The following is a 22,028-nucleotide window of genomic DNA, read 5'->3' on the forward strand; positions in this document are numbered from 1 at the left end:
AAGGGACAAAATAAGGAAGATGAATCGTTTCTTTCCCTGTGTTCGACGCGCGGACCGCTCAACGGCTTCTCATTTATCCCGAGTACAGCTACTGTTCAGACACGGAGTCTTTTCAATATTCCCATGACTTTACATCACTCGTGTTGCAATTCAGCAAAAAATAAATAAGAGCTACGAGCTAAAAGAGACATTCAGCATTTCTCTTTGTCAGTTCAAGTCTTAACTTTCTTGTCTTTAAATGTCTGTTTTATCCTCACTTTCTGTGTCTATCAGGGGTTTCTGTTACTTCAATTCTGTGGCCATAGCCGCCAAGAAGCTCCAGCACAGGCTCAGCGTCGGCAAGATCCTGATTGTTGACTGGGTAAGACGGCTCGTTAGCTCACGCTGCCGTTAGCTCACGCTGCCGTTAGCTCACTATTGTTGTTTTATATTGATGAATATATGTGATACTCACAAGTCAGTACATACGAGTATCACATGTGAGTATACTCGATAGTGAATTCATCTCTCTGTGGCGTTGCAATGTTTACTATAATCATGTCTTCCCTCATCCTGTCGCTAGGATGTTCACCATGGCAACGGCACCCAGCAAGTGTTCTACAGCGACCCCAGCGTTCTCTACATCTCACTTCATCGCTACGACGATGGGAACTTCTTCCCTGGCAGTGGGTCGCCAGCTGAGGTGGGTGATGCCCAGTCCACGTTGTAGTCGACTGTGTGTACATGGTATTAACAGGTTGACGTGTGACATTTACACTTTTTAAATGCAACGCGTGTATTTTGGGGTTTAGGTTGGTTCTGGAGCAGGCGAGGGCTTCAACGTGAATGTGGCGTGGACGGGAGGACTGGACCCCCCCATGGGGGATGCGGAGTACCTCTCTGCATTCAGGTAGCGCCAACTACCGCTCTGTTTAAACACTGCAACACCAGTTTACGAGAGAAGAAGAGAGACACAGATAGGTGACAAATTAAAGGGAACAACTACATTGAGTGTCTGAGCCTCCAGAACAGCTTTAATGCTCCCTGGCATGCAGGGATGAACCCCATCCCACGCTGCTCCAAAGTCTTGTGCGGTCGGGTTGAGATCTGGTTCCTGCGGAGGATAGAGCATGTGATTCACATCATTGTCATACATGCTTTGACACTTCTTGTCTGTTATGGAAGTATGTGCACCTGTTATGTCTCTCCATTCACATGCTTTCCTCTTTAATTTGTCACCTCATGTTGTATTGCTTCCCACAGAATTGTAGAGAAACTTTCTACTGTCTGTTGTACACGTCTGGTCGTCCGATTTAGCACAAAACGTGTCTTTTTACATAAATGGTGTCCTGTAAATTATTTATATTGTTCCTGCAGCTCTTCTTATACGGGATGGATAAAAACAAACTGGAGAGAAAGTGAGCTAAAATAGATCTTTATTCTGTTTCAGCATGCTCTAAAAGCTAGCCCGATACAATTTGAATGCTGATAGTTTATCTTTGTGTCTTGGATGTGAAATCTAGTAGATAAGGCATACAGAAAGAACGTCTAAGTTAGTTCACAGTCTCAATAGTTTTGCCACCAGCTACAGTTTTCATTGATCAGGATCAGGATGTTAAGTTGAGTTATAATAAGACAATTTCTCTTATTTCCTTTACACTGAGACACAACAAACACACTTAAGCTGATCAGAGGCTCCGCCTCACATTGCCTCTGACGTACTTCCTGCGTAATTAATAATCTTTCCAATTCGGAGAGCATGTGTCTGGCGCTCCCTGTTTCCAATAGCTTTGCAATAAAACGGTCTCTGGGTCTTGAGTTTGACAGAATGCGGATTGTTACTTCCTGCTCGTGGGTTAGATAATTGTCATCAGGGGGTTGTTTGGCACCAATAAAGTTTCGGCAGTGTGGGCCTTTTGGTCGTCTGGCGCATCGAACCACAAGGAAACTGTGGCAACCGCATGGTTACTGGAAAAGTCGCAGACATTTTTTTGGGGGTGGGGGGGTGGGGGGTTGTGCAGTTGCACACAAGCACGATAACATAATAGAATAAAACATGCACTCACACACAGTGGCCTTGAGAGGAATAAATCAATCAATTCTATTCTGTCAAGTCTGATCTTTCTGATGTTTCCTGTGTTTATGATTTAAGAAACGGATGAAAAAAAGTCAAAGATCTTAGAGAGTCCAAACCTTTTCACCTGTTCTTAAGTGTTAATAGTTGTAGAACAACAACACACACTTGGCACCTGGCCTTTCCACTTGTTACACAGATGACATTTGCTTTTTTAAGAAAATGAAGGATATCCTGGCTAACCACTTTTTCAACTGTTCTTAACACAGGAGTGGAAACTATTTAGCTCAGACTTAGAAAATGGCTTCCTGTCATTACCGTCAACCTCCATTAATACACAAGATCCCTGAACCAATGTGAGATCTATTTAAATAACAGTCCTTCCTTCTTCTGTTCTTGAGCAAAACACTGATTCCCTGCAAGCTCCGGCTGCCTCTTTGTAGCATGCCAATGACCTCTGACCTTTCTCTGGAGCAGAGCAACAGATTTTCCTTTGAGAACGTCTCCTTTCCTACAATGATCAAATTCAGAAAAACCTTCTTTTTTTGTCAAATTTAAAACAGAAAATGTTTTGAAAACTATTTTATGACAAAGTTGAGTTGAACCAGCCTACAAAGTACTCAGATCTGGGGAAAGTTGAGCGGGACGTGCCTCTCCAAGTTCAATGGTAATGACACAACTTTCATAATGCCAATCATATGGCCTGGTGTTCAGATCTGGACCTAATAGAAGTTCTGAGCTTTTCTCTGTTTCGTTTAATCTGCCTGGAGCCTCAGATGGCGACGGTTCACCACATGAAAACTTTCCAGATCAATGTCTGCTCTGTTATAGAAAATAATCCTCATTGTAATATCTGATGTGAGAGAGTTGAGGTTACAGATTCCAGGTGAAACTTGAGCTGAATGCATTAATGAAAACAGAATCTGTGCCTTTGATATGGTCGAGAGAGGAAGAACTAGACATAAGTTTGTGTTTCTGGGTCATTTGTCCCCTTTGTTAGGTAGTATAGACGGAAACATATGACAGGAAATGTGGCAAGAGAGAGAGGGGATGACATGCAACCATAGACTGTATAGAAGAAGTGGAGGTCGTCACAGTGATGTCACAGAGGCACCCGGGGCCGGCAGTCCATTTTGAAGCCTCAAGTCCGGTGTTTTTCGCCGTCGATATCTTGGATTGCGGCCGTTTTTGCAACCAATGAACTGAAGTGACCATATTCGGACTGCGGAGGAGTGACGTAGAGACGCCGACAGTGACCTGTCAATCACTGACAGCCTGCCCTAAAGTCTCGCTTTATTGTCTATTTTACCTGCATGCAACAAAGGTGGACTTTAACGGAGGACGTTGTGATCACATGGTCAGCGTTTGGCCACCAGGACGCCAGATAACGAGTGCAGTTTAATTGTGTCGTCCAATGTCACAAAAAATGTCTCAATGAGCTGTCAATTAATTATCATGTTAACAGCAAAAAGCTGCAGAACCGCACTGCATTTACTGAGAAATAATAGCTGATCGTGTTGTAGCTGAGTTGAAAGGAAATTTCTTGTGGGAATTATGAATGATTTTTACGATTAGCCTGCCGGTGCACATCATCTCTGTTTAGGCTCTAATGGGGGGGGGGGGAGGCACTTTGCCTTCACAACTCGTAAAGAGGATTTTTCCTTTCATGGAGTCCGAATCTAAAAGGCCCCCACCTCCCACCCACTGCTTACACAGCATGCACCCTCTTTGTAATTAATAAAGTTGGCAAATGCTGAATGGTCTGGTGGGAAAAAAAAGCCATTTAATGGAATACATTTTATGGGTAAAGTTTGTGAGTGCTTAACTTCAGAGAAGGAGCTTTGCTGCATTTCCACCTTATCCTTCACCCCCCCCCTTCTTTTCCATCCCCCGACCCTCACCGTCACCCTCCACACATTCTCCCTCTTCCTCTCCTCCCTTGATTGATCTTTAATAAGCGTCCCCACCCTCCCTCTTTCCCTCCATCTTTCCATTAGTTTGTCTGTAGTTTCTCTCGCCGGGGGGAGTGCGGCAGCTTTAATGGGTCTACAGGGGAGGCGGGTTTGGGTTTTGCGGTTAGGTGTGTGTGTGTGTTTTGTGGGGACGTTTGTGCACGCTCTGCTACACATCCACGTTACTCTGATAAAGCTTTTATGGATTGAAATTATTCAGCGGCTCAAAACGTCACTATGACACAGGACGATTATTTTTAGCTGCGGGGGTTTGTGTACGTGTGTGTGAAACTTCCTCCTCGCCTGCGTCTTTGTGTCGTGTATTTGCGTGTGTGTGCTGGAATGCGTTTGGAGCGTTTTATCGCTGCGTGTCCTCATTTTTGTCGATGCGCTCATGCTGTCCATCTGCATGCAGTCATGACAGCAGTATGTGTTTGGATGCGTGCGTGCGTGCGTGTATATATATGTATATATATATATATATATACATGCATGTTTGCATGTGTGTGTGTGTGAGAGAGAGCGAGAGGAGGGGAGGGAGGTCTCCTAAGTCCCTAGGCAGAATAATGAAGGTAAATGGATCCCAGATGGACTGTTTTCCTCTTTTCCTCTGTGTTGTCAATGACGTGAGGAGAGTGACAAGCCTCTAATGGGAAACAGACTCACACACTCCGGCTTTGAACTCGGCCGACAGCATCGTGCGGCAGAGTTGAGCCTCCCTCCGCCTCGGGACAGCACCGCTCTCTCTTCCTAACAACAATAGCATTAAGGAAAGCTTCATCTGCTTGAAGTGCACAAACAACACTGAGCAGCTACAGCATAAGAGCTGACAAAACAATTTGACTTCGTCAAGCAGACTTGTATTACTCAAAGCTGCTCGTCCAGCGCAGAAACAATAGTCCTTTGTCAGCTCTGGTTGAGCTGCAGAGTCTGGAATCAGCCTCGGTTACACTTGTCATGTTAATGCCTTTTTTTTTTAGATTTGATCATGTACATCTGTCATCTCCAGGAGACTGCCCAGTTTGGAAATGCACGGTTTGATTTGGAGACGGCTACATTCTGCTGAATGTTTGTGGCAGTCTTTATGAGCAAACTGATGAAATAAATGCAAATGAACGTCTGTCTATCAGTGAGTTATTAACCCGTGAATCAGCTGAGATGTGGGCTGCAGCCGGCTGTTCAAGTGCAAAATCATGCAGTGATTGACGTGCAGATCTGACTCTTTTGATGCGTGCACTTCCACTTTCCTCTTGTTGTTTTCTCCCCTCTACAACGCAAATACATTTTGCTTTGCCCACACAGATACAACACCTTCTGAATGATTAAATGTCAACTCCTCTGAGTGATCTCCCAGCAGCGATGTCACTGCTGTGGTATTCTTTATTTGCTTTATATGCGACTCGAAAGAAAAAGCCTCTCATTTCCTTCCTCTATTCTTCAAGTTGAACTGTATAATAAAGGCTTGTGTATGTGTCAGAGAGAGAAAAACTAAAATACAGGTTGTGAGATTACGTGGTGCATGTTAGAGCCAGGAGATCAGATGTTACATGGCAGACTTTTCATTCGCCGGCATAGTGGTAAAAGAGAAAAAGTAAAAGTAATCAATGACTTGCATCAACCTCTGCTGCCAACCAGTAGCAACTGCAACAACACAGACAGATTCCCAGTGCCATGGGTTTTCAGTGGCCTGTGTGTTCGTGTCCCTACAGGTCTGTGGTGATGCCCATCGCCCAGGAGTTCTCTCCGGACTTCGTACTGGTGTCGGCCGGGTTTGACGCTGCCGAGGGCAACCCCGCTCCTCTGGGAGGGTACAAGGTCTCCGCCAAATGTAAGCACGGTGCTCCACCGCGGACTTGCCAGTCTGTCCTCCAGTCTCTCCCTCAGGGTCTCCTTTCAACCAGTGTATGCCAATAAGAACTCTACTTTATGATCCTGTGGGTATTTAGAGATATTAATAGATTATTACAGCTCCTGTCATGCATGGACCAAAGAGAAGGAGTTGTGCCTTCTGCCGTACCTCACTGCATCTCCATAATTATAGTAAATTACTAGTTGGTATGTTGCTGCGGGAGAATCCACAAGGTAAAAATATACATTTGTTTTGATGGGAAAGTATAGCAAAACTCATCTTGGTAAGACTTACAGAAAAGTGGTCCCGTAGCTTTTATTCGGATTGGCTTTTGCATGGTTCATACTTCATGTTCACATGTGTGTGTGTGTTGCGTGTGTTTGTCGACAACAGGTTTCAGCCACCTGACCCGCCAGCTAATGTCTCTAGCAGGGGGTCGTCTGGTTTTGTCCCTCGAGGGAGGTCACGACCTCACTGCTATCTGCGACGCATCTGAAGCCTGTGTCAGTGCACTCCTGGACATACAGGTGAGGCATGCTGGGTAATGGAGTTCTTTGAATGAATTTAAGTATTTGTTGTTGCTTTGCTGTGGGTATAAAGTTGGTCCTGATTACGATGTAATGCTGAGCACTTTTTACCAGATCTCTTCAGTCACTTCTTAATTCACCAAACATTTTTACGCCAGAACGATGTTGATTGTCTTCATGGCTGCTTCTCTGTCCTGTAGGACCCACTGCCTGAAGAAGTCCTCCTCCAGAAGCCCAACGCTAATGCTGTCCGCTCCCTGCAGGCCGTCATACAGATACAAAGTGAGCAGCGCTCATATTTGATTCAACTATTGTTTCCTCATCCTGCTTCCTAATGTAATCAACACGTGGCCTCGGGACATGATCCCGAAATCAGAACAGGATCAAGTTACTCGATGCATGTAGAGTGCAGTGGCAGTTTAGAGCATGTGCCCGTTTTGCAGCATCGGTTGTGGTCGTACCCGTTTGGAACACATGCCCGCTAGGAGCAGGCCGATTGCTTGTTGCGTTCTAGAGAACCACTCACCGCTCGTTGACTCCAGGCAAGTGAAGACGAGTTGTGTTGTAACGTCAGTATATCCAGCATGCAGCAGCTAAAGTAAATTGCAGTCAATGAGCTGTAATAGCCAGCTGAGGATGACATGCTTGACAAAGTCAACTGTTTCGGAGAGAGCACTTTTGTTTGTTCATTATTGTCCAAATTGCACCGCACTCCATGGGATCCCCAGCACTATACCCGCCGAGTGAGAAGTCGATCGGAGGAGCGGTTCTCGAGATATGCAAATGACATACCCACATACATGAATCTTTTTTTATTTTTATTTTTTTTGAACCGTCATTATACCAGGATATTCCCATTGGGATTTAAAACTTCTATTTCTATTAAACGAAACTAATTAAATCAAACGCAGTGTTGCTCAGTAACTGGTCAAATAGTCCTTAATCCTGTTTTTTAAAGTAGTCCATGCTTATAAAACATTGTAGTTTAAAGTGGCTCTGTAGCTCCCGCCAAGGTAAGACGAGATTCCTCGCTCTATAGTTGGAGAACAGCAGTAACCGGTGTGTATGTATGTGGGTGTTGCAGGTCAGTACTGGCAGAGTGTGAAGGCTCACAGCGGATCAGTGGGTCTGTCCTGTCTGGCTGCGCAGAGAAGAGAATGTGAGGAAACCGACGCTGTCAACGCTCTGGCCTCGCTCTCCGTGGGAGTCCTTTCCAACAAGAGGTGAAGCACACACACACACATACAAAATCACCCTTCATCTTTCCCCCCACAAGCTCTCAGCTCACGTCTGTCCCCCCCACTCCTCCTCCAGCCTACCTGACGAGCCGATGGAGGATGACAGCAACTCCATGTAGAAGAATCCGACCAATCGCCTCACAGAACTCCCTTTCAGGATTTGGAGTCCGCTCGTAGCCTCGGATCTTCTGCATTATCACACGACCATAACCATAACGGAGGGGGCCACTGAGCCCCACCCATCTGCCTTATCCACACTCATGTACATCCACTAACACACAATGCTGAGCCTCAGACCTGCAGTATGAGCACGTCTATGCTGGTTACCACTCAGCTAAAGCCGGCGGAACTACCTGCAGCTGGGAAACCTTCCGAAACCTCACCAAAGAGCAATACTCGATGATTTTTAATACCTTTCATGTCTCCTGACTGACGTTGGATTTTTGTGTGTGTCCAGAGGTCCAGCGGCACAGCTCTGTGACCACAAACCAGACAGAATTCAGTCCAGCTCTGATTTGTCTTGAAGCACTATGTACCAGCAGCCTTTTTTGTTGCCTTAACTTTAGTCTTAACGTAAGGACCAGCAGGTTTCACAATGATGACGCTTTACATCATAAATTCCTCACTCTTTCTGCCACTTTGCAGAGTGAACCTACAGCATCAGGTGACAGCGTGTATGCATAGAAAAGAGTGGCCACATCATACCGAAGGAATACGGAAAATAAGACACAGAGATTGTCTGCTTTAATAATGTCATCACATGCAGTTTAACCACTAAAAGAAGACAACAAAAGAACTCGAGAGAAAAATGAAGACACAAAAAGGACAACTGTGGTTTTGTAGAAACAAAGAAAAAGGCCTTGTTGTTTTATTGCACTGTTCATTCCATAATGTGAACCATAAGAAATTCCAAAGCTCTGGGATATAAAAACAGAAAAACAACAACTCCTCTCTGTAGGTTATTTAATAGTTGTTTTTGATTTGGATGAATTTGTGTCTTGCTATATTTTTCCCTGCTCTTCATCCGAGATGTCTCTGTACTGTAGAGTTGCATTTCCTATGAAGTTTATCCAAAAAGTAGGCAAGATTTTATGAGCAGGAATATTATTTCACTGCTGTTCAGTGTCTTAGATGCACACACACCCACAGACCTACACACATGTACAAAGCAATGATGAACTGTCGATGTACCACTAGTATTAAATACTGTATATTATTGTTTATATTTGAGACTAAAGGAGCGTTCATTCCACTGTGGCACCACTGAGGACCATTGTATTGTTCTAGTAGCAATAATGTTAATGCACTTAATGGACATCACCCAAAGAAAAACTGCCTTACAACAGCCTGCACTTGGCTATGGGACGGTGTGGAAGCAACACAAGGGACTGGTGTGGCGACTGCCCTCACAGTGACTACTTTTTAAAAGACAACGTTTGAACCTGTGAATTTAGATGATCATGTATGCAGACATCTGTGTACTGTTTATTTTGAGCATGAGCCTGGTTTGAATGTTTTCTTCAACCAGTTTTTGGTGTTCCAGGCTTTATCACAGTCTAATTAAGGAAACTAATTCTGTTTTGTTTGGAGGTGAATTTTGTTTTCCACACGAGACTCGTCTTTGCAACTGTGCTTAGTAGCAGCTCTTCCTGTCGCGCTGCAATCAACCCGAGACAAGGCGGCGCTAAACATGCTGGTCCCCCGTCATGTACGCTGACGCTTGAAGTAGAGGTGACGTTGAAGCATCTTCTCACTGCCCTGCTATCGGGGCACGTTAAAGGGCTTTGCATTCCAAAAGGTGAAAACAAAATATTACAGTTTGGAGGTTTCTGTTGAAATCCATTTTTCATGCATACTCGTTCAAAGGCTTTGGATGACCAATACTTGTGTTTTTAAATCAGACATGCAGATTGCTGAGTCTTAGGAACAAAATTTGACAAAGTTGTGGCCAAAAATAACTTCTAAAACTGCATCTAAACACTAAAACCCTACTCTGAAACTGAGACCAATGACATTCATGTTTGACCACTTAAGTCTTTGTCTAAAACGTGTTGCCTTAGAGCTTTACATCCATGAGGGAATTTGAAGCAGCTCAATCAGATTTTTTCTTCTTTGCTTTAGTTGGACCCTGGGCATCATCTGCCCAACAGAAGGCCTTGTATATTCAGCAAAATGACAGTAGTGCTAAAAGTTAAGACTTTGCCTTTGCAGAAGTCCCGCTGCTGTTGCACTACTGCCTCATTCCAGTAGGAATTATTCGGAAAATGTTGGACTATAGCGTTCTGTAATGGGTGTAACTGAACAGCGTGTCATTCTTTCTGTGTTTTGTAAATATCCAAACGGCAAGTGACGGCATTGACACAATATGCTGTGTCTCTCTTATCCAGCGTGCCCAGCAGGTGCACGTGGCGTCTATGAAGTCAATGGTGTCTAATGTGTCGAGGAGTGCATGTGTGTGTGAGAGTGAGAGAGCGTTGGCGACTGCATTTGCACTAGTGCATATGTAAAATGTGTTTTGTGCATGCATTTGCAAATGTTAGTCTGTGTGTGTGTGTGTGTGTGTGTGTTAGTCTGTCAAATACTGTAAATGACCTCCTGTATTATATTCCCAGTGGCTGTTCTTTCGTCTTATGGAGAGGCCAGTATTGCCTCAACTCTTAATTGCCTTTATTACTGATGTCATATGTACCTTCTTCTTAAAGAAAGACACTGTAAATAGAAACTCCTTGACCAAAGTACACATGTCACACATGTGCCTTGATGCATTCAGCAGTAGTATCTGTATTGGTAACTCTTAACTAACTGGACTTACAGTAACTATGTAGTATCTATAAACGTGACATTTTGTTTCATGCTATTCTTTATCATTTACCTGTATGTTTTATTTTCCTTCACATTTCCTACCACGTGTATGTATAGAAAGATTGTCTATTTTGTACTGTTATCTTTGTCCTTTCCTCTTGATTAAAATGATAATTTCCAGTATACATCTATTTTTGCCTCCAAACATCACCATATAAACATGAATGACACTTGATGACACTAGATTTATTTCAAATTGCAACAAAACAAAGGTTAGGTCTAGGCAACAAAACAAAGGTTAGGTCCAGACAACAAAACAAAGGTTAGGTCCAGACAACAAACAAAGGTTAGGTCTAGACAACAAACAAAGGTTAGGTCTAGGCAACAAAACAAAGGGTTAGGTTTAGGCAACAAAACAAACGTTAGGTCTAGGCAACAAAACAAAGGTTAGGTCTAGGCAACAAAACAAAGGTTAGGTCTAGGCAACAAAACAAAGGTTAGGTCTAGGCAACAAAACAAAGGTTAGGTCCAGACAACAAAACAAAGGTTAGGTCTAGACAACAAACAAAGGTTAGGTCTAGGCAACAAAACAAAGGGTTAGGTTTAGGCAACAAAACAAAGGTTAGGTCTAGGCAACAAAACAAAGGTTAGGTCTAGGCAACAAAACAAAGGTTAGGTCTAGGCAACAAAACAAAGGTTAGGTCCAGGCAACAAAACAAAGGTTAGGTCCAGGCAACAAAACAAAGGTTAGGTTTAGGCAACAAAACAAAGGTTAGGTCCAGGTAACAAAACAAAGGTTAGGTCTAGGCAACACAAAACAAAGGTTAGGTCCAGGCAACAAAGCAAAGGTTAGGTTTAGGCAACAAAACAAAGGTTAGGTCCAGGCAACAAAACAAAGGTTAGGTCCACGCAACAAAACAAAGGTTAGGTCCAGGCAACAAAACAAAGGTTAGGTTTAGGCAACAAAACAAAGGTTAGGTCCAGGCAACAAAACAAAGGTTAGGTCCAGGCAACAAAACAAAGGTTAGGTCCAGGCAACAAAACAAAGGTTAGGTCCAGGCAACAAAACAAAGGTTAGGTTTAGGCAACAAAACAAAGGTTAGGTTTATGCAACAAAACAAAGGTTAGGTTTAGGCAACAAAACAAAGGTTAGGTCTAGGCAATAAAACCACATTGTTAGGTTTCAGAAAAACGTCAGAAACGTAACTTCCCAATAACTCAACAACCTGAACAAAGGTTTCGAACACTGTTGTGGTGAAAGTCCTGTGTTCCTTTGGGACTAGGGGTACTCGGCTTGTGGTACATTTGAAAAACTGTCTTTCCAGAAATCATGACCCGGTTACTCAAGATAAAAAAATAAAGCCTGAAAAGCAAACGAACACTGATTCTTTACCTCAGCCATCATTCATTAAACCCAAATGTTGTGCTCTATTGTAAATGCACAATGTTTTTTAAGCCGTAACAGGACCAATGCAGGGGTCAGACAACCATTTTGTTCATACATTTTTTTATGTTTTTGTTTTGAGTGAATGGCGATGGCTTCAGGAGAAACTTCTTCAGTCATTTATATATATCTTATATATATATAGATCTATATATCTATATATATATAAGATATATATATAAATATATATATATTTTACATTTAATTTCTTTGTGACTATAAGTATTTGGGTACTTTTCAATCAGTCACAAATTATGTGGGAAGCTGGGAAATGTCTAAGTGAGCAGTTAACTGCTGGAAACATGAGTGGATCCACATGAGCAAGAAAACCTCTCAGGTCTGTGAACTGAAACTTTCTCAATGAGCAGAAGTCAGAATGAATGGTCTGCTGGCAAAGAGGCAGAAAGAAAACCTTGAATGCGCCGTAACAATATGTATACGTAGCGTATCGGGCAAGGAACTGTTTCATTGAAACTTTGAGCATTCTGTGCTGAACAGTTCAGCACAGAATATTATCATTGTTATACTTCCCTATACAACAGCAGTGACACTAAACCTGATGCAAAACATGGCATGGTTACCAGTGACGTTTTGAAGGTTTTTTTAAATAAGCCTCATCATGGTCCACCCACACAGGTGTTTCTACTTCCCGTGCTTCATTAGACCTCTCCTCAGGACTGTGTAACTGTTTGACATCTACCTCACTCTCCTGTTAACTGTGTTGCACCTGTTATTTTGGGACAATCCACACCTTTTTATCTTTTTATGAATTTGAATCAATTTCCATCACAACTCCGCTCAACTTCAGCCAAGGGATACTTAGCCTAAGGGTACTAGTTGCGCTTTGCATGATTTTGCCTAATTTACAGAAAATGCTACATTTAATGGCGAAGCAGTTTTCAAAGCACGCTGTAGTGTTTTCGAGGAAGACGAGAGCCCCAGTAAAGATTTATGTTAAGTTACAGCTAGGCACTGAGAGTAATAGTAAAATAAATCATGTTGAAATATGCCTCAGTGTAAGAATCTTCGACTCAATTAAGACTGGTGCTAATTTGTCTAACAGTCTCACAGTGTCGATTAAAAAATATCAGCAGACAAATAAACTGAAGAGTTTTGTTCTCCCATGTATGAGGTCTCATAACTGTGTGACTATCCATTGATTCATCGTAATTTGCATTTCCTTTTCATCATTTACCAACACCGATCAAAGCCGTTATCCCCATACTGTAACACTGTCCTTGTGGGTTAACATTGTGTGAAAGCTTTTAATGATCTAACTCTTGCTAAAGTATCAGGATATGCAACCGTAAACCTGCAGGTCACTGTAGCGTAACTGCAAAGATCAAGCCACAACTCAGAATTTGGGCCCAAAACAGGCTATAAATATTCCCAGGGCCCTTAATTGCACATGAACGTGTTCTTTTTGGAGGAATTAAGTGTTCCTGACTGACCAGGCAAAGGCACACAGACCTCATTAAAGCAAAAAAAAAAGGCCGGGGGAAGGAAGGGAAAACAAGAGAGGCAGTTTAACAAGAGAGACAGGAGACAAAGAGGGTGTGGTGCCAGTATGAGTCCTTGCACTGATCAGCATCCGCTTTTACGAAAACAAGAATCTCGTGAATAGTTTGAAGACAGTTTTATTTTTATTAGACATATATTGACTCATGTGCTGTATGCGTCACTACATCTAATTCTCCAGGGATTTTTCTGCTTGTTATATTTCATCATGGGCGGGAGACTGTGGCGAAGTGGATAGCGGGGCCGTCCTTCAATCAGAGGATCGGCGGTTCGATCTCCAGCTCCGGCATGTCGATGTGTCCTTGAGCAAGACAATTAACCCCAAAATTGCTCCCGTAGATGTGCCTACGGTGTAGAATTGTGATAGAATCTGAATTGTAAGTCGCTTTGGATAAAAGCGTCTGCTAAATGACTGTAATGTCATACTGTATCAGTGTCTCAGTTCTTTTTGTAAAGCACCACGATGCATATACTTCAAGTAAATGCTCCTAAAAAAAAGAAAGCCTGTAAACTGGTTTAAAAAAGACAAACGTACCAATCACTGTCTGAGATTGAAGTCTTGCTCGAACTGCAGGTTAAGTCTTGTACAGTGACAGCTTATAACAGAAGTGCCCTGAGAATAACATCCAGCGGGAAAAGCATGAAACACAAACGCTGATCCAACTTGACCTGTGTTGTCAATTCCTGTGTATTCTCAGTAAGCAAAAGCTCTTTGTTGCTTTAGTTGGTCCAGAAATGTCCTCTTTCTCCATGTGAGCCTGCATCCTCATCGAGATGCCTTTTGAATATTATCAAACAGTCATTTTCTCCTAAAATCCCATTTGCATCAAAGTCCATGTGATTAGAAGGGCAGTAACGGAGCAGAAATGTAGGGACGATCACAGTCCCTCTACCCAGCAGCTGGAAAGACAAAACAGACAGACGCGTTACTGCTGTAACATTGAAGAGACGCATCTGACATATTCATCATTGGATGTTGGACATATGAATAAAATAATTTCAAACAACGAAGACATCAATGGTTTGCTGACCCACAACTTTTTTTCGTTAATTTTATCATTGGAAAAATAGCTGAAATAAATGTCACGTTTTTATTCATAATATGCTAGAATCAACATATGAAATCCGAACTTTTTTTGATTTAAATGTAATAATTCAAGGTGATGCATGGGCGCTAAACTGAGGTTCAGTATTGACATATACGGGGGGGGGGGGGTGTTCACAATAAATTCTTAAAGCCGGCCACTCTCATTTTATGCACAACATACTTTTCTCTTTTGGTCCAAAACTGAATTGTTTTTGAATGTCAAGAGTCTTCTGACATGACAGTGAAGGTTAGTCCTCGGAGACCACACTCTGCCGACTGGGCTCAGTAAAACAAGGACTTCATTAGTCTGGAGCTGGAAACATTAGCCGCCTCCCCGGGACAGTCTAATGATAGGTTGCTGGGCTTCATGCATACTGGCAATGAAGGAAGAAGTGGTTTGTCATGGATATGTATCGAATACAAACAAAACTACAACTCCCAGCTCTTCGGAGTTTGCTTGTGTACATGGAATAAAGGCTAAACCTTGCAGGTGAAGACAAAAATCAGGGTTGTAATGATACAAAACTGTTTTTATTTATATAATTTGACAATTCTGGATGTTGACTTTTTTTTTCAAACCCAAGACATGGGGGAGGTGCTTGTTTTTTCTGCATGGGTTCAAGCGTACGGCTTCACCTATGCGTGTGTGTGTGTGTGTGTGTGTGTGTGTGTGTGTGTGTGTGTGTGTGTGTGTGTGCATAAATCAGCTCTCACCTCCTCCATCACTTCCAGTGGTTTATGGGAGCCCAGCGGGGAGCCACATCAGCCTCCCCTTTGATGGTGACACACATGATTCATGGCTTTTTCGAGGCAGTTTATTTTCATTACGCCTCCTCGTCAGCTCGCTGTAGCTGCATCACGGTTTCGTGCAACGCAAGCAAATTTGGGCCAGAACGAGAGGAAAGAATTTCAAGAGGAGAGTTTTTTTTGGCACCAGAAGAAACAAAGGGGCTTGGTTTGGGTACAAAGAAGAGAAACTTAAGTCAGAACGACGGCTGCCCGTGGCTCCTTTTTCCACCGTCGCTTGTGTTCAGGGCCGGCCAGGGATTCATGATATGTCAGTCTTGGCAAAGTGGGGGTTGAAAGGGTACGAAGAAGTTAAAGGTCCAATCTCTCTTGGAACATCCAAATTTGTCTTTCCAGTCCTGACTTTCCTCGAATTCTTTCTCTGCATTTTCTTGTTGCTGCTTTTTAAATAGTACACACAACTTCATACACTTGCTAGCCTGAGGCAGAAATAAAGTTAAATATAAGTATTAAATGAAGTTTAAATGTGGCTCAAAGTATGCATATCTATGAAGATGACGATAGTGATGGCGTCTTAAAAATAAAAAAACAGCTAGGAATCCTACACTGAGCACAATGTCCCTGTTTTGATTATTTTCTTCAACATTATCATTGGCTCCCTTGAGCAGTAACAGTTGCTTTTTGCAAGCAAAACAATAGAATTATTAGAATCCATCTGCTAAGTCGCTAGACAACGATGAAATCACTTCACGAAGTGGTAGTGGCTTAAAAATCAGCTCCGTCAAAATGATCATGCTCGAGTGTCAAATAGTCTTTCCATCTTCCTTGATGCAAATAGATTATCTAAACTGAGGTGCTAGATAGTCTGCTGGTGAGCAGACACAGTTCAGGTTTCTCTTCAACCCTCTGTGTCAAGTAAGAATATTTCCCTACAGTGTGGAATTCACCATCTGTTTTAGGGCAAACAGTCAAAAGACGAACCTTGCTTTCAGGCAGGGCTAGTGACCAGCAGACATGGTCGACCAGGCCCCCTCCATCCTCCACACAGAGAAGGCGTAGCTCAGTCTCTCGTGGGCCAGGTAGTTACATCCAGCCACCTTAGTGTCCATCTCGTCATTCTGCAGAACCTGGTACAGAAAGTCAATGTAGCGCGACGCCAATTTAAGGGTCTGGATCTTGCTCAGTTTGTCAGAGGGGAGCGTCGGGATAATTTTACGCAACGACGTAAAGGCGTCGTTTAGAGATTGTGTCCGCTGGCGCTCCCGGATGTTGGCGATCACCCGCTGGCCGTGTGGGTCCTCGAGGGATGAGAGATCATCGGGGCCAGGAGAGAGGGATGGGCCCAAAGAAGGCGGCCGATGTTGAGGACTCTTTTTGAGTCTTTTTGGTCCAGTCAGCGTGTAGATCTGGATGTCTTCCACTGGCTTGATCTTGCCGTCGTGTGCCGATGTGGCGGGAGTAACTGTCGTAACGTGATCCTCCGTGTGTGAGCCCGTCTGCCGTTTACGCCCGGTGACCCCTGGCGTGGCTACAACAACAGGACAGGCGTTAGATGGTGGTCTTACCGTGTTCTCCTCGCTGGAAACCCCCCCTCCCTCAAGGTGGTCATCATTAGACTGCTCCTCCTCTCTCATGCTTGGCCACGTTTTTTCTCTTCTCTCCTTTATGGGATCCTTCAGTCCTTCTCTGAATATTTCCAGTGATTCTCTCTTTCCCCCAATATATCTCTCCACTCCCCCTCTGCTTCTCCCGTGAGGCTGTGTTCTGTTCGTCTCCAGGAACTGCTCCAGTTTCTCCAGGCCTTCTGCTGTGTTGTTGTTCTTCTCCAACAGTTCTCAGCGTTATGCTTTGTCACAGCTGAACATGCCAAGCAAAACGGGTGAGTAATCGGCACTCAGCCTTGGATCGCCACAGTGCTTCTTCATCCACACATGTGGAAACCTGCCAATGATCCTCTTCGACAGTCTCTGTGAGTGTGAAATTCATCGGCAAACCAGACTGCTCTCATGTCCCGCTCCTGTAGCTGCATGTGAGACAACAGCAACCTGAATCTGACTTTTTAAAGGGAGGGAACCACGAAAGTTTCAGCTGCCCACCCATCTGAGCCACCGATTGGTCCAGAGGACTCTTTTTGGACAGCTGAGCTTAAGACAACAGGAAGAACAAATCATGAGCGATTGGTCCGATCAAAGGGACGAGGCGGAGACAAAGGTGTGCAGTACAGCCAACCAAAGCGAGCCGTTGTGACGTTTGCCTCTTGTCATAGAAGTTGCCCAAGTTTATAGGTTCCAGATTTCCTCCAAAGCAAGTCGCTACCATCCCCCCTCTCGCTGCCTGGCTCTCTGTCCCCCCTGCCTCCACTCTCAGCACCATCATCGGTTGCTTACATTATAGTTCAGAGAAAAAGGAAAAGAAATCTGTAAAAGAAGCTCCACCAATGTTTTTGTTTCAGATTTGGAGAAGAGTGACATGGTACATCTCTCTGCCTTATAAATAGTGAAATGTGATGATTCTTCAACACATGATATTCCAGGCCGATGGAGTAATGGTTAGAAACTAAGGTGGTAATTGTTCATTGTTCATTTTCTGTTTTTGTGGTTGAGAAAAAAATGACAATGTTGCGGTTGTGGCAGATCTGCCATCATTAGAAATAGAGGAGGCATGGACATTGCTGTGTAGAAAACCTTAAAGGTAAATGAAAATACATAAAGAAATACAATGGTACATCCTCACAAACTATGGCCTCCAATCAGACTTCATTATTAAGTACATAACTGAAACTAAATGTTTTGGTGTTTTATGACTATGAAATAAACATCTCTTTCATAAATGATTGGAAAGGGACTTGGCTGTTTCTCAGCATAAACCTGGAGGAGGAGGTCTAATCACAGCATTAAGGAAAGATGGAGTTGTGGATCAGAGGGAGGCCTTTGGGACAATTTGTTGCTTTCATCTACTGAGCTACATGTAGAACAAGCCTCTGTCCAGGTCCAATGTGGACTTTGCTCTCCAAACGTCTGGGCGAGCCTTTGGCATGGCCCACAGCCACACCCAGACAAGAGAAAAGTCCATTGTTTTGTTGAAAACACTTCGGTCCAAATTCTTTTGAACTGACACCGTTAGACATACAGAACTGGAAAGTCTCTCCACTGAGTCAACGCTAAGATGGCTGTTGTCCACAACAGAAAGAGAAACATCTATTGTCTGACCACAGATGATACTATTTATCTTGTGCACACACCACCGCTCACCATGGCGGCGTATGGTTTTTGTCGCCACAACAGTATCTTGAGTAGTATCAAGCGGCAACTTCTGGTGCTGAGAAATGACGCTAACGCGGAAGGTGCAGTACCTCAAGTGGCCACTTGAGGCTCCAAAAGCGAGTCAATCCCCATAGACCCCCATGTAAAAATGTCCAACTTTACAGCAGAAATTAACATGTTTACGGCCAGGTAGAAAACTGGTTTTGGTCCCTATAGCTAATTTCCTTTCATGATGACTGTGTGTGGGGGGGGGGGGGGGGAGTGCATTTTTATATAACTCACCTGTTTGAATTATATTACGGCTTCAATTTATACATCTTTTTGAGTTTCAGTGACTGGTGGGTGCGTTATCAGATCGCTAGCTCATAACTAGCTCCCCTTCCCTCCCGCCACAGCTCCACCGACCATCCACCTCTTTGCCCATTTTTAATTACTGACCAAGATGGCGGCGGCCGGAGCCACCCACATTGAGCACTGAACAAAACATGTCTGGCCAGACAAGCTTAGGTAAGATGGAGCGCTAGTCACGTTCAGATTTCAACAAAAATGAGGATCAGTCAATTTTGGGAGGAACCCTTTGTATTTCCCCTCTATTTTACTCTACATTATACCATCATTTATTCAATGACATCATGCTGTTTTGAAGAAGACTTGAAACTAGCGCTTGAGACCATAAACTCGTGTTTACAATGTTTACAATGTTTACTGCGGTGATAAATCAAGAGATAAGTAGAGTCATTTTTCATAGACTTCTATACAATCAGACTTATTTTTGCAACCAGAGGAGTCGCCCCCTGCTGGTCAGTAGAGACAATGCAAGTTAAAGGCACTTTCTCTTTGGCTTCACTTTTCAGAGCCGGAGGTTGCTGCCTGGTCAGGTCTGGTAGCAGCAAGGTGACCACCAGTTATTTCGTAATGCGATTCCATGTGGGATTGTGATTTGCTGACGTGTCGTCTGTGTGCTCTTTGTCACATCCTCTGCTCATGAAGATATCAGTTGCTAGGAATATTGCTCTTGTTGTTCTTCCTGGCACCATAGCTCAATGGTTAACATTGCAGGATGTATGCAACATCTGTTGCCCTAGCCGTGCATAGCTTGCACAACAAAGATGAGAGCAGCTGAATTTAATTACTCCAAAACTTGGCACGGTGTTGAAAACATTTGATTGAAAGTTGGTTTCTGTTCACTGTGGGCAGACAGCAGACATATATGAAATCAAAATTCTGCCTTTGAAGATGCATCCTGCCGCTGGAAACATATGGCTGTCTCTCTACCTCTCTACTGTTACGCAATGTGGCTGAGTAACGTGCAAAGTATTGAGATAAAATGGGTTTTTGAAATACAGTCCTCCTGATTAACCACGGTACTGGTCTTGACTGCAGCTGGTACCCGGGTGTGGCGCTGAGGCTGGCCATTGCTTCCAGAGAGTTGCCAGCAGTCGTGCAAACAAACGTGGCAATGGACCAGCAAAGGCCGGGAGTGAGGCTGTTACCCGATTTGTGAATGAGTGTGTAAAGGATGCAGGATTTTAAGCACTTTAAAATGGGGCCTCGCAGGTGTATGAGGAGGAAAATATATTCAACACATATTGCAGGCCTCAAGGATACATGTGTTTTGATGCTGAATACTTTTATTTGTGTCCAAGAGCTCCACAGACTACCTCAGGGTGACAAAATAAACTAATAATATTTGATCTGCCATATTATCAGCTTAAAGGTGTAAGGTAAAATATATGGCCAGTATATTTTAAAACATTCAAAAATGAAATTACATTGTCAACAGAATGTTGTAAAATGTTGTTAAATTGTGATGCAGCGATATCTTGTACCTCGACGAACGACTTGCTCTTCAAGGTACACATTCGTGTGCTGTTTATAGTTTGTTTATTGGATTAACGTAAATTCAATGTGGCAGAAACTGCTCGCCACCGGGAGGCTACTTCGCCAGGAATACAGCGATCGGCAGCTCCAGAAGACGGACGGAGCTCTGATCTTGGGAGATTACTGCCCCAATTTAAGACACTTTCAGGGTAAAAAGAAAAATATTGCACTCAAATAAATATTCAACATTTGTCATAGGGGTCTCTGAAGTTCGTCCCCCGGAGCTGCCGCACGCTCCTCTCCAGCCATAAAATGTGCAACACTTCTCCAATGCTGTCAGCCAGGAATACCGTTCGTAGTTACTGGACTGAAAGTGGCGCACAAATCCTTTTCCTGGCTGGGTCAGGGCTGATGTCCAGCTTTTCTTGAAATGTCCTTGAGAAATCAATTCCTCGTCCTCCTTCAGAGTGTTAAAAATACAAAGCTAGGTTAAAAAAAAAAAAAAAGAATCTACACCAAGCAAAACGCTAAAAATGTCAATGTCATAACGTCTTACATATCTTTCAACTTGAACTCTTACTACTAATACCAACTTCTGCTAGCTGCTTCAGCTTCACAACAGTCACGCTAGCCCACTGACCAATCACGGCGCACGTTAATGCTGACGTAGTTGGAGGCTACCTAGAAAGCTCTGGCACGTCAACGAATACGCCCAACATGTCAAACTAAAATTGTGATTGGTTGAAGACTATAACAATCAACAATATCGTCCCCATTTACTTAAACTGCAAAGGCTTCTTAGCGGGCCTCGGGCCTCTCTTCTTACCTAGAGACACAGAGGTGAAATCTGATTGGATAAAAGCTCTACTTAAAACAAGCTGCACTAGGAGCTGTGCAATAAGATAATAAGCTAATGGGAAAAATAATTTGAATACATGTGGTGTATTTATGAAAAATTATTAAATTATAAAATAGCTATAACTTTGTGATTCTGTTTAGGCCAGCAGAGAATGCTTTGCAGGCCCTGACGGCCCACCACTGCCTAAACGTACTTCCTTTTCGTCCTCACAATGATTTAAAGTCCGGGCTAAACATGAAATTGTTGTTGTTTTTGATGTATGTAGTGTGTATATATACATACATATATACATATTATAGTAGTATAGTATTTAATTCGACCATAAATATTGAACATGTTTAATACTCGGGATTTAAAATTGGTGCGTTCTTGATGGACCTCCCAGCAGATGAGGGGATGTAAAACATAAAACATACCTCACACTACATGAAAGTCTGGCAAGGTAATCTTTAGAAACTTCAAAAGATTGTGGCTTTGCTGAAGGTGGGGGGGGGGGGGATCAGGCCCCGAAACAGCCTGATTCTCGTGTAGTGTGTACCCTACATTAAAACATTTTGCAAATCTTAGAATGTTTGCAGGAGTATATGAGTAACAGTTTCTCAAACTCTGAGAAAACTTGGCATGAGGTCACACAATGATCAAATTAATATAAACACAATCAGTCTGGTGTTGAATGACTCGAAATATTTACATCAGGAAGTAACAATCCTACTCTCGTGCAATGCTTTTAGTAGTCGTGGAAGTTAGCGCCCATGCTCCTGAGCGCAGACTGCCGCCAAACCCATTGATTCTTTTTCATCTTCTTCTCTTCGACCATCATCAGACCGCACGTCCTCTCGGTGGGCGACGGGACACCTGTGATGGATCA

General features: G+C 43.3%; 2 protein-coding genes across 7 annotated transcripts in view; one reads left to right on the plus strand and one right to left on the minus strand.

Annotated features, from left to right (window-relative positions):
- hdac7a (histone deacetylase 7a) overlaps nt 1-10,576 on the plus strand; it is a 60,720-nt gene extending 50,144 nt beyond the window's left edge. For all 5 annotated transcript variants that reach the window (XM_079273889.1, XM_079273890.1, XM_079273891.1 and 2 more), the window contains 8 exons: nt 274-361; nt 563-682; nt 792-889; nt 5,715-5,833; nt 6,248-6,381; nt 6,582-6,663; nt 7,466-7,604; nt 7,696-10,576. In XM_079273889.1, coding sequence (XP_079130015.1) covers nt 274-361; nt 563-682; nt 792-889; nt 5,715-5,833; nt 6,248-6,381; nt 6,582-6,663; nt 7,466-7,604; nt 7,696-7,738 — 823 coding nt within the window. In that variant the 3' untranslated portion in view covers nt 7,739-10,576. The remainder of the gene's footprint in view (nt 1-273; nt 362-562; nt 683-791; nt 890-5,714; nt 5,834-6,247; nt 6,382-6,581; nt 6,664-7,465; nt 7,605-7,695) is intronic.
- A 2,920-nt stretch (nt 10,577-13,496) lies between these two features.
- Nucleotides 13,497-17,250, minus strand: LOC306781258 (twist-related protein 2-like). 2 transcript variants are annotated; one of them, XR_013772200.1, is made up of 2 exons: nt 15,185-17,250; nt 13,497-14,283 (listed from the first exon to the last, which is right to left on the minus strand). XR_013772200.1 is itself a non-coding variant. In XM_079274017.1 (2 exons), the coding sequence occupies exon 1, from the start codon at nt 16,849-16,851 to the stop codon at nt 16,216-16,218; it is 636 nt and encodes a 211-aa protein (XP_079130143.1). In that variant the 5' UTR covers nt 16,852-17,250; the 3' UTR covers nt 13,497-14,283; nt 16,199-16,215. The 2 variants fall into 2 exon arrangements, 1 of the variants encoding a protein (XP_079130143.1); XM_079274017.1 differs by having other exon boundaries at nt 16,199-17,250.
- Nucleotides 17,251-22,028: the final 4,778 nt, after the last annotated feature.

This window comes from Melanostigma gelatinosum (genome assembly GCF_949748355.1).
Source record: "Melanostigma gelatinosum genome assembly, chromosome: 8".
Classification (NCBI taxonomy): domain Eukaryota; kingdom Metazoa; phylum Chordata; class Actinopteri; order Perciformes; family Zoarcidae; genus Melanostigma; species Melanostigma gelatinosum.

What these genes read in the sequence shown, in the direction of transcription:
- LOC306781258 (XM_079274017.1), bottom strand. Translation starts at nt 16,851, where the DNA reads ATGAGAGAGGAGGAGCAGTCTAATGATGACCACCTTGAGGGAGGGGGG.